Source organism: Ursus maritimus, unplaced genomic scaffold (assembly GCF_017311325.1).
Source record: "Ursus maritimus isolate PB19 unplaced genomic scaffold, ASM1731132v1 scaffold_11, whole genome shotgun sequence".
Lineage (NCBI taxonomy): Eukaryota > Metazoa > Chordata > Mammalia > Carnivora > Ursidae > Ursus > Ursus maritimus.
The window spans coordinates 15,532,346-15,545,162 of NW_024423453.1; the positions used below are offsets into that span (position 1 = coordinate 15,532,346).

Sequence of the window (12,817 nt, forward strand, 5' to 3'; positions counted from 1 at the left end):
CACACACACACACACACACACAAATTCTACCACAATGTAGAGAACTTTCACATATAGTGTTCATGTTTTCAGCCAACCCTTAATCACAGATATCCCCTCAACTTAATAAGACAGGGAGATGTGAAGATTCTTAGTAAATACCGATGTAAAATAACTTTTCAAGGAATTATCATTTAAAAGTAAATTGGCTCAGGGGCGCCTGGGTGGCTCAGTGGTTAAGCGACTGCTTTCGGCTCAGGGTGTGATCCCAGCGTTCTGGGATCAAACCCCACATCAGGCTCCTCCACTGAGAGCCTGCTTCTTCCTCTCCCACTCCCCCTGCTTGTGTTCCCTCTCTCGCTGGCTGTCTCTCTCTGTCGAATAAATAAATAAAATCTTTAAAAAAAAAAAATAAAGATTTTACTCATTTATTCGACAGAGATAGAGACAGCCAGCGAGAGAGGGAACACAAGCAGGGGAGTGGGAGAGGAAGAAGCAGGCTCTCAGTGGAGGAGCCTGATGTGGGGTTTGATCCCAGAACGCTGGGATCACACCCTGAGCCGAAAGCAGTCGCTTAACCACTGAGCCACCCAGGCGCCCCTGAGCCAATTTACTTTTAAATGATAATTCCTTGAAAAGTTATTTTACATCGGTATTTACTAAGAATCTTCACATCTCCCTGTCTTATTAAGTTGAGGGGATATCTGTGATTAAGGGTTGGCTGAAAACATGAACACTATATGTGAAAGTTCTCTACATTGTGGTAGAATTTGTGTGTGTGTGTGTGTGTGTGCATGCGCACGTGCACACATACAAAAAGAGAAAAGGAATGAGAGGAAGTTTCCCTCGTGCTCACTTGCTGGTAGGGTGCCCACGCTTGCCTTGGTTCCACGGGTCAGAGGCATATGCACAGACGTCCATTCTGGGCCTGGTTCTGAGTAAGGTTTCTGGAGGCACAACTTAGATATGCTTGTTCCTCCACCTCTCCTAATGATTCTGTGGGTCTCCTCAGATCCCTTACTAAATTCCTTTCTGCCTAAATCGGCTGTAGTCTGTTACTGAGGACTGGATTACTGAGGACTGGAGTGAACACAATGAACATGAAATCTGTGTTTGATGACTAAAAGCTGAACTTGTTTAAGAGTCATCATTCTGAGAATGAATTTTCATAATGCAGAAATGTTATTAGCTAATACATGTTAAACAATCACCATGTACTTGACCTGTACTAATTACTTTACATGCATTAGCTCTTATAACCTTATAAACAACTGAAAAAGTAGTTGCTTTTAGGGTCCCTATTTCACTAACTGAGCAGACTGAGGCTTGGCCTGGTTGGGTGACATGCCCGTCACCACATAGGGAACAGGTCGTTAACTCAGGACTTGAAGCCCTGCAGGCTGGCTCCCTGCTCTCTTAAGCACCTTGCAGGGAGGAGAGAAAATTCAGCTATACAGAGACTAACCAAAATTCATGAAACTAGATCTGTTCCTGATTACAGCTTACTTCTTGGTGACTTATTGATGTTATTCTTAGAGTACAAAAAAATATCAGTTATCTAACATAAATGTTGCTAGGTTGTAGATAACCGAGATTTTTATTATAGTAAAACATCATAACTACAATTTTCAAGAATTATCTGAAAGCCCCATATAAGCAGCAAATACATACACTTAACAGTTTATCTGCAATAAATAGAGTAAAAAAGTAATCATAAATTGTATTTCTGGTATCCATAGCTCTGTGACCTAGACTTATTACTTAAGCTTGGAAAACCTCAGTTTCCTTGTAGAATAGAAATGTCATCAACTACTTTACCTATTTTATAGGTGAAATGGATAATAATATAGGCTTGTCACAAGGATTAACACGACAGTTGTAACAGTGATTTACAAAAATGTATACAAGTAACATTTTATTATTTTTAATTGTATTGTAATGAGCAGTTCACAAAGTTCTTTTGCATGTCTTAATCCACCGAAATCATATTATCTGAGATAGATAAGAGATATTATCCTTCTTTTACATGAGGAAACTGAAGTGTAAAGAAGTTTTAGGACTTATCCAAGGTCTCACAGCAGACAAAAAGTGGAAAGGATCGCAGAAGCTAGATACTTGACTCATAACTTTACCACATTTCACTTAATCTCTTTCATGAAGGAAAAAAAAAAGTCTTTTATCAATAACATCTTTATTATTTAAAAAATTTTCCTGGGATTATGGCATAGTTGATATTACATGTTTATTCCAATATGGTGCTGGATAAAAGTGGGCTACTCACCTTTTTGACTTCATACTTAATAGCAAGCTTGACACGACTCAGTGAAGCCTTATGCCTGTGTAGCTCTAGAGGCTCTGCGGATTCCAGATCTCCATTCAGAATAGCTTCTACTTCTTCTGAGTCTCGGCAAAGATCCAACACACCCACTACAAAGTCTTTGCATTGCATGGAGAGCTTCCGGTAGTCATTCTAAGAACAAGAGGTTTAAAGTTTAATTCAAGGAATTTGCTTTACTTCAATAGAAAGTGTTTAGAGTTTTTGTGAATTACAAAAAAGGGGTCCCTTCTTTTGGGTAGGAAGCTGCTGTTCCTACAAGGATGCGAGGCTTGCTGAATTAGACACAGGCAGGATTTGCCCCCTCTCGCAATCTCAGCCAGTACCTTCTGCAATCCGCCCACCCGTATGAGACAGTTCTGAAAACCGTACGCACGTTTATTACCGGTTTGTATTAAGAGATGTTGGCTAAACACTAATGCTGACAGACCAAAGGATCAGAAAGCATTACATCTCTCTTACATAAACAATAGTTTCCTTAAAGCCAAAACAAAACCATTTCAGTAGTGAAAATTTGTTTAAATGGTTATTGTTCTAAAGTGGTGATCTGACACAGAAGATTGACTATACATGAAAATAACTAGTTCAGTTTATACTCTCCCTGGCCTTGTTGGAGACAGCTTCTCAAAGTGCAGTCCTCAAACCGGCAGCATCAACAGCACCTGGACCTGTATTAGAAATGGATTCTTGGAGCCCACCCCACTTGTTCCTGTTTAGAAACTGAGGATGGGCTCAGCAATCTGTGTAAACACACCCTCTGTGTGTTTGTGATACACATTTATGTCTGAGGATGACTGGTTTGTAGTGAATGTAAAGAGATGGACAGGTACCAACAGAGGGAGGAGGTATTTTTCCTTGTTTGTCTGAAGGTTATCATGTCCTACAGAACTGGAAGGAAAGAAATGTCTGATTATCCGTAATTGAATTCTCAAGGGTTGCAGAATACCAATACCTGAGAAAACAGTTCCAGGCCACTGGAACTAACACCTTGCTAAAAATAATCTGTGAATCTTTAATTTCATTAGCATATTTATATAGTGCATGGACTGGTATAAGGAAGTCACTTGGCAGCATTCCCTGTTACCTTCTGAATGGAGTTTTATTTCTAGTCCTTTCGTTCCAGTCAAGGTATCAACGACCATCTCTTGGGAAAGTATCTTACTTTCAGAAACCCCAGTTCTACTTCTATGGCTTTCACTACAATTTTAGCCCATTAAGAAAGTTAATCGGATGATGGTCTTAATCTGGCATACTTGAAGAAAATAGAGTTCCCCGTTTCAATATGGCCCGAGATACTATATGTGTCTGATAATCAAGTAATACCTAGCACAGCAGAATTTCCAGGCTTCTGAAAATCCTACTTAAAAAAAAAAAAGACATGAAGAATTTGAATTTTTTCCTTTAAATAAACAATTAATTTGATGGGCAAAAATCACGTCACTGACTAAAATAAGGAAGAGAGACTGTTTAAAGTCTACACAGACTAGAATAGTTTCCATTTCAGATATCAGAAATTCAGATAAGGAACAGTTACAGTTAATCCTTTTCCCCTCATAAGAGAATAGATAAAATGAATAAAAACTTCAATCTTTAGTTTCCATTCAAGTTGGTGCCATGCAACTGATAAAATTAATAAAATGTTCAGTCTCTGGTTTCTATGCAGATGACGTGTCAGTTAAACATCCATCTGCCTTCCATTCCTGAAAGACTAATGAAATATTTTATTATAGCATCCAGAAGTATTAAATTCATGTCTGTTTCCATATAAAGCTCCCCTTTTAATACAATTTCTTTAGATGAAATTTCCTCATGTTACTCCTCAGTTCAGACTGTTCTATAAGATTTGGTGCAACATAGGATGACCATTTCTCCATTGACCAGAAAAAAAGAGAGACTATTGCAATGCCTGAAGAAAACAGTGGCCACCTCTGCAGTAACACCTAAATAATAACTCATTGTTTCAAAAAATCATAATCAGCAAATTGTCTTGCCTTAAAGAAAGCTGTGTGGTTTGTTCACATCCACAGAAACATCAATCAAGAAACCATAACCGGTAGTCATGAAAGTTGCAAAAACAACACTTTGTCTTCATAACACTGTAAGCATTTCCTGCTGGAAGAAGTCTGTTGCCCAAGTGCAGAAAACAATCAACGCTGTAGATAATGGCAATTTCTTTTATCGTGGTCATGGGATGCCACTTTATCAATATATGTGGAGCTCCCAGGGAAAGATTGAGGGCGCCAGCTAAAGACAGCTGTTTCGCAGTTGCAAAAGGAACTCTCCGAAGTCACATTGCACCCCGAGGGGACTATATTAGTTCTACCATGAGGTCCTGCCTTATGTTACTTCACGACTTGGCCCATTTGTCTGGTCTGCATTTTCTAGTCATTCTCTCTTAATTTAGTTCTGCTTAATCATCTTCATTGCGCCAGTCTCGTAGCACCACGGCTTTCCACGAAGTTACCGGAGGGACCTGCTACCTTCTTTATAGAGCGAGGAACTCAAAAGCCTGAAGCCTGTGCAAGCCAGGGAAAGAACAAGGATGTCTGGTCCTTGTCACAACCTGTCTACAGGTTTGAGCAACACTTATTTTAATGTTTATGGTTTAATCATCATTCTAATGCCTTTTTATCTTTAAGAGAAAAATTGAAATTCAACTCTAAGGAGGTTTGGTTTGGCCAGATCTGTTCCCTACTAACAAAAGGGGCAGGATAGGATAGTAGTTAAAAGCATAAATCTAAAGCTAGACTTCCTGGATTCAAACACTGTTTCTACCGCCTACTAGCTGTGTGATCCTGTGGAAATTACTTAGCCTCTCTGATGAGAATAAGCCTACCTAATATTGCTGCTATGAGGATTATATGCTTACAGCATGCTTAGTACACAACAGGTACTATAGAAATACTTGAATGTTATCAGGTACAGCGCGTTAGATAGAATATCTAGGCCTGGGACCCAAGACACCTAAATCTAGGCTTAGCAGATGGGTCCTTGGCTAATAGGCTTTGTTTTCTCATTTGTAAAGTAAGATGTCTGTACAGTCAGAGGACTCCTAGGCTATCTTCCTGCTTTATAAAATGCCATCTTGCTTTTGGATTATATATATATTTTTTTAAGATTTTATTTATTTATTTGACAGAGATAGAGACAGCCAGCGAGAGAGGGAACACAGGCAGGGGGAGTGGGAGAGGAAGAAGCAGGCTCATAGCGGAGGAGCCTGATGTGGGGCTCGATCCCACAACGCCGGGATCACGCCCTGAGCCGAAGGCAGACGCTTAACCGCTGTGCCACCCAGGCGCCCCTTGGATTATATTTCTTTACCTCTTCCTCACGGCCCTACTGTGATGTAAGTTAAAATTGCTTTTCTAATTTAAAGAGAGGAAAACTGAGGCACCAGGGAGGCAAATACCTTCTTCTTTTTCCAAAAAAAAAAAAAAGTGCATCATTGACTCAGAATTAAGAAACTTCACTTTGCATCCTCACAGCGTAATAAATGACTAGCTTTCTTACCACTGACAATTGGCAGATTAGACCTAGAGTCCATCACGTCCAATATTCTGTTTCTCAGAATAGCTTCAAACATCATTTGCACACCCAAACTATTTCTTTAATAACCTGTCACCAAGCTGTCTTCCATTAATTTATCTAAATCTATATCGTAGAATGTTCAACCTCTTGGGGTAATGACCTTCATATGTTTTCGGCATCATGCCTCCTGTATTCTTCCAGGAACTCTGAAAACTGCACGCTGCCTGAGACCCTTCTCGGAAGCACCTAAGTGATGGCAATTTGAGGGGTGAGATGCTAATCTTACAGACCATTGATAAGATAAAATAGGTACAGGTGTCTAAAAAAGGAAAAAAAAAATCACCTCTTTTTCACTAGGGAACACATTACTTTTTCATTTCGAGGCTAGTATTTTAAGCGTGTGGTCTCTATGGAAAGAATATAGTGAACGCACGGAATAGGGCAAATTAGGTTACCTGTTTGCCTCAGAAATGAGCTTCACTTCCACTGCCCTTTCCGAGCTTAGAGTCTCGGGGTCTGTGTCGTGAAAGCACTATTTTCTCCGTCTGTCCAAAGCCCTGACAGATGGACAGGAGCATAGGACAAGAGGGCAAAGAGATGAAAGGAAGGCAGATATGCAAGGAATAATAAGGACAGGCAAGAACAGGAAAGCAAAGAAACATTTAGTCAGGGGAGAGAGACTTGTCCTTAGAGACTGTAACTTCTGAAGAACCATCTGTATTCTGGCTCAGAGAGGGTTATGCTACACAAGTGCTTTCCATACAGTTCAGAAAAGGGAACTGTAAGATTTAGATGATTTTTGCATATCCTTAGATAACTTGGTAGCTTTCTGGACTCCCTCTTAGACTCGGTTGTGCTTTCTTCTCTTTTTGCCTCTTGTAATATTTTCCCACATTTTTTGAAAGGTTATCAGAGGTGACTCTTCAAGTCAGGGTAAAGGAGGTTCTAAGTACTATCAATACAGTTTTAACCAGCTTCAGGGGAAAACTATGAATAACAAATTTTTAAGCTATCGCTTCACTGAGATGACTTCTCTGGGCAGAATTGCAAACATCACCATCTTTTATAAATTATTAAAGCATAATATTAGAAAATATTCCCTTTTGTAGAATCTCTTTTACAGCTTTTCAATATATTATCAAGTAAAATGCAAAAAACAAGGCTCGAATGACATTTGAAATAGTGACAAATAAATTTAGAATTATATTTTTATTACTATGTCAAAATAGTGATATTTAAAACTATTTTACCTCAATGCTTTTCTATTCTCTCTAAACAGAATTTGAAGTTTTCAATTTGCTCTGAGTTCTGTCTAAAATAAATAAATAAATAAATTCATTTTGAGTCCAAGGAAATACAGACATATAATGAATCTCTTCAAAGAGAGTAAATATAAGGTGATATTTATCTTTTCTTTGCATTTTCCCACATTTTTACAATAAATATGTGTAGCTTTTATATCAGAAAAAAATTTAATGGAATAATAAAATTACACTAAGGCCAGATCTCTACCCGGACAAGATGAGGGTTGATGATTATCTACGTGATCTGGTGTGTATGGAAAGGGAAACAAAAAACATGCCAAATTTTCCCGCCATTTTTTTTACGATTTTTTTAAAAGACCATTTTCTAGAGCAGGTTTAGGTTCACAATAAAATTAAGAGGAAGGTACATAGAGTTTCCATGTATGCCCTGCCCCAAAACGTGCATAGCTTCAATCATCAACATCTCTCACCAGAGTGGTACATTTCTTACAACTGATGGACCCTCACTGACACATCATAATCATCCAAAGTCCATAGTTCACATTAGGGTTCTCTCTTGGTGTTGTAAATTCTATGGGTTTGGATAAATGTATAATGACATGTATCCATCATCATAGTATCACATGGAGTATTTTCACTGCCCTAAAAATCCTCTGTGCTCCACTGATTTATTCCTCCCTCTCCACTCACCCCTAGCAACACTGATCTTGTTACTGTCTCCATAGTTTTGCCTTTCCCAGAATGTCAGATAGTTGGAATTGTACAATCTGTAGCCTTTTCAGATTGGCTTCTGTCACTTAGTAATATGCACATAAGGTTCCTCCATGTCTTTGCATGGCTTAATAGCTCATTTCTTTGTTTCATACCATTTTCTTGCAACCCCTTAACCTGAATTATATTGCTAGTTGCATTTGCGCGAATCTCACTTAAGTATGAAAAACTGTAATAAGATTTGAAAGACAGAATAATCACTCTTTCTGTGATCTGACACTACAACACTAAAAAGCAGATTAACTCAGCAGCCAGAAAATAATTTAAGGAATTGATGTCTGCAATAATCTTCTTAGGTGGACAACAGGAGACAAGAACCTGCTGAAAAACAGTCTGACTTTCACCAGAACCATGAAATCTCCTTTTGTCCCAGATTTAATAGGTAGAACCATCCAAAATGCATTGGAGGAATGCAGCAACTGAATAAAAGATTAAAATGTTGTATCATTAATGTATAATTTTTATAAAAAATAACACTGCTTAAAAAATACTGATACTGCTTGACTGGAAATGATGGTCAGAAAAAAAGTTCATCCATTAAAACAAAACAATTTACTATCCTTCTATTTCTGGGTTGACCAATGTCTATGGCTCACCACTCTGAATACGCATTTGTGGATTTCAGGGAGAGGCATTTTTGTCATACTAATAAAACGACTTTAATTGTATTTCATATTAGTCTTTTAACTTCCTATCTAAAGGGATATACTGATGTTTGGGTCAATAAACAGCAAAACTAAATACCCTTCTGTGTTGTGTGTCACGATGCTACTAACTACAGAAGAGGAAGAAGAATTTGGGAGGCAAAAAGTCACACCAAATCCCTCCTTTAAACAGAAGGGGTGGGGGGAGTCTTGTGTTTTACTTAATGCTCATCCACACAGAACAGCACAATAACGGTAGCTCTCTGATCCAGTATATACCCAACCCCAAAGAGAATTTATCACAGCACCATGCTGAGAGGGGGAAATCATCAGATCATTTCTGAACATTTCCAATCTCTCATGATTTTAAATCCGCTGGGCAAAACTGACTCCAGAGCAAACTCTGGAAGGCACAAGACGGCAGCAGGAGAGTGGATGAGCGTGCAGGGTAGCCCGGGTGGAGCATGGAACTTACCTTGAACTCCTTCTCTATGTTGGCTAGCTTGGCCAGCTCGTTGCTGAGCTCCAGGGCGGTGAGCACCGGGTCCTCACTAGACAAGGACAGGTAAGCAGGGCTGGCCAGCCCCTTGTAGGCATTGATCCTCGAGCGTGAGTGACTGAAAGAGTCGTGCCTCTGCTTCTCCATGCAGTCTCCGCACTTGCAGAAATAGTCGTGTGGCCGCTCGATCCTGGCACCCTTCATCAGCAGCATGTGTACCACCTCGTACTTCTGGCAGTGCGCCGCCAGGATGATGGGAGTGATGTCGGGCGAGAAGCGCGTGCCGTCCTCGTCGTAGGCGTAGAAGTCGTCGTCCTGCAGCTCCTGCTCACAGGGGCTCAGGGTCAGGCGCTTGCTGGCCGCGAAGCCGGGGTGGTTGAGGATGGCTTCCACGATGCGCACGTATCCCTTGCTGATGGCAAGCAGCAGGGCATCGCCGATTCGCGCCAGGTTCTCCTTCTTGAGCAGCAGCTCTGTCACCTCCAGGTGCTCGTTGCCCACGGCCAGCTGCAGCGCGTTCTGGCCCATGTAATCCACACAGTTGACGTTCAGCGTCTTGGACTCCTCCAGCATCTTGCGCACCACAGGGATGTTGCCATACTCGGCAGCGTCAAGGAAGCGCTCCTCCTCCGCGGTGAGGCTAGTGCCCCGGTCATTGAACATGAAAGCCGGGCCCCGGACCGCCTGGCGCCGGCCCTTCTCCCGCATCACCGTCTTGCGCCTCAGAGATGGGCTTCCCTCCATGGACCTAATCAACAGTAATGAAAAACAACTGTAGACTATTAGGGCGTATTGCTTCCTCCCACATATCCAGCCCTTTCCAAGTACACAGCACCTACAGCCGACCCGTGGCGTGCCGGCAGCTAGGTCAGTTGCTAAAGAACGCACCTGAAATTTACACCTGTACCTAATATGGGCTGCTTGAACCCAGAAAGGAGCCGGTAGCCTATCAGAACAAGGGTTCCTGTTCAAAAGAAAATGGCATTCAGAAGAAATAATATAAACAATGTCCAGATATCCATGCCTCCCTTGTGGCCCTGGTAAAGACGGAACTCATTGGACCTTGTATAAATAACCATACTAGTCTTAAAGTCTTGAAAACAGAGGTCTCCAGGTTCTTGGCACCAAAGCACTAGGATTCAAGGCTAAAGAAAGCAAATTTTTCAAGACTTAAGCCAGAAGACTCCTCTCAAGTCACTGTATATTTTTAACTAAATAAAATAATTGACAGGGGGGAAAAAGCCTAGGATTTAGGCCAAGAATCTTTCAGGATCTTACCTTTGTTACCTTTTTCTCTTAGAGGTATCTTGCCTAACCCTCCAAAAGAAAAACCAGCAAGATTCATTTTTTTCAATGACACAGACAAGATTTAGCAATTATAAAATTAGAGCATCCATCTAAACTTATTTTGTTGAAAATAACTGTTACTTTGTAATAAGAGTTGTTTAATTACCAATACTATATAATTCCCTCTTTGAAGTAAAAGGATATGGTATGATTTATGGTTTAAAGGCACCCCAGGCATTGGGGTGCCTTAAGCCTCTGACTCTTGATTTCCACTCAGGTCATGCTCTCAGGGTTGTGAGATCAAGCCCAGAGCCCCACATCCTGCTCCACAATGGGCAAGGACCCTGCCTAAGATTCTCTCTCCCTTTCTCTCTTTCTCCCCCTCTGCTCCTTCCCACCCCCTTTCTCTAGAAACAAACAAACAAACAAACAAACAAACAAACCCCACTACTATTATTTTATGAATAAAGCGACTGGACACTAATTGTATATCCAGAACAATGTACCTAATACCAACCACATTCATTGAGATTTAGCTGCATTATGAAAGTGATGCCTACAGTGATTCAGGTTCACATTTTAATTTCTGTGATGGCGAGTAAATTCATTTTTTTGGACTTCCTTACCCCAGATGTAAAATGGAAATTTACAAAGTGCTCCTGTGTCTCCCCATGAGCACATGAACGAAAAGCTTTTTTAGAAGTTCTGAGTCTCTGAAAAACGATGCTAAATAAACAACATAATTTTTAACACTGTGATTACTTTTTTTAACATTGTGATTACTTTTACTATTTAAATGGCTTATTATAAATACAAATCTGCATCTTTACTCTTACCCAGTTCTAACATTCTTGCTGACTGAAATGCTTAAGATAAGCTCCTTTAAAATATCTGTGATTTTTGTTTTCTGTATGAGTTGCACCAAAAATACCAGATAAAGCTCTTTTTACATTACCGGCTTTAAAGCAAATAATAGCGACAAGTTAAAAGTGAATGGCTGGGGGAGAAAAATGCTTTCCTTCTATAATATATATTCCAGAAATACTTTCCACCATCGATAAAACAATATTCTGAGTCAGGAGCTGAAAACTAGCTAGAGAGGACACTGTTCCTCTCCCTGGGGGTCTGGGCACAGAAGAAGTCAGAGGCAGTTACCGGCCCCCACTCAATTCTCACCTCTCTCGGCCTTAGACCAATAGAGGAGTACAGAAGGCACTGGCAGAGGTTTCCCATGGAAACCAAGGGAACATGGCCAGGCAAACCTGGGTCTACAGAGGTGATAACCAAAGAGGTCCGGAGAGGCATATTAACTCCAAGGGTGACAGTAGTAGACTGGCACCCCATTCTAACTGCTCAACTAGTGTCGGGAGATCAACTTTTAAGAATTAAATAAATATAGTATTTATATATATACACACCTTTATATATGTACATATATGTACGTACACACATATATATGTATTGGTAGCAATTTCCAGAAAGCAACACAAGAGGCTTTTAATTGTTGTGGTACCTGGGCTCTGAGCAGTGGAACTAGAGTCATAGGAGAAGGGAGACTGTTGCTCTTCACGTCACCCTTTTGTATATTTTAATAGTTTTATCCATAGTTTGAATATTTTTATTAAAAATAAAATTCATCATGGGTGCCTGGGTGGCTCAGTCAGTTAAGCGTCTGCCTTTGGCTCAGGTCATGATCCTGAGGTCCTGGGATTGAGCCCCGTTTTGGGCTCCCTGCTCAGCAAGGAGTCTGCTTCTCCCTCAGCCCCTCTTCCCTGCTTGTGCGTGCTCTCTCTCTCTCTCTCTCTCTCAAATAAAATCATTTAAAAAATGAAAATAAATAAAAATAAAATTCATGTTTTTAATGGTGCTTATTGGCAACCGTTACATTATAATCTTTCTGAAGCTACATAAATGCCCTTTCGGTAGGGTATGGATGTGTCTTGTGTAGGGTAGCATGTAGAGTGAAGTGTGTGGAATGTGTGGCTGTGTGTGAGAACAAAGACGTGCAAGGTTGGGTTGGGGATAGGGTATGTTGTGTGTGTACGTATGTGTGTGTCTGTGTGTGTTGGTATGAGGATGACTTTTAGGTGGACAAGAACTGGGAAATAGCATTCACTGAACTGCATGGAAGAGAACCTTGTTGCAAAACCAAACTCTATGACAATGTTAATAAAATGGTTTAAACCGATCTGGTAAATACTGTTATTGTGGTAGGTGAGCATGTTTTGTGACTACTAACGGTACTGACTTTATCGGGTTAATATTTTTGCTATGAAGCTACAAACTGGAACTCTTCAAATGGCTAGAATTTCCAAATGGTATAAAAGATGAATTTTGTGCTTACCAATGATAATATATTGACATTTTTTTATAACCGCAGAAGGTAGTTGCAGAGTATGTATGTCTGAAGAATTCCAATCTATACTCAGATACATTATCTTTGGGGAAATAAACTCATTATTAAAGTGTCACATCTTAATGGAAAGTGCTCTTTATCTAATGATTGCTA

At 40.2% G+C, this 12,817-nt stretch overlaps 1 protein-coding gene across 2 annotated transcripts in view; it reads right to left on the minus strand.

The window, feature by feature from the left end:
* Window positions 1–9,765, minus strand: part of TRPC3 (transient receptor potential cation channel subfamily C member 3) — a 54,449-nt gene extending 44,684 nt beyond the window's left edge. The window contains exons 1-2 of one of the 2 annotated variants that reach the window (XM_008689485.2): window positions 8,998–9,765; window positions 2,261–2,449 (exon numbers count right to left, since the gene is read on the minus strand). In XM_008689485.2, the coding sequence (XP_008687707.1) occupies window positions 2,261–2,449; window positions 8,998–9,765 (957 nt within the window). The remainder of the gene's footprint in view (window positions 1–2,260; window positions 2,450–8,997) is intronic. The other variant, XM_008689484.2, reaches the window with a different exon arrangement.
* Window positions 9,766–12,817: the final 3,052 nt, after the last annotated feature.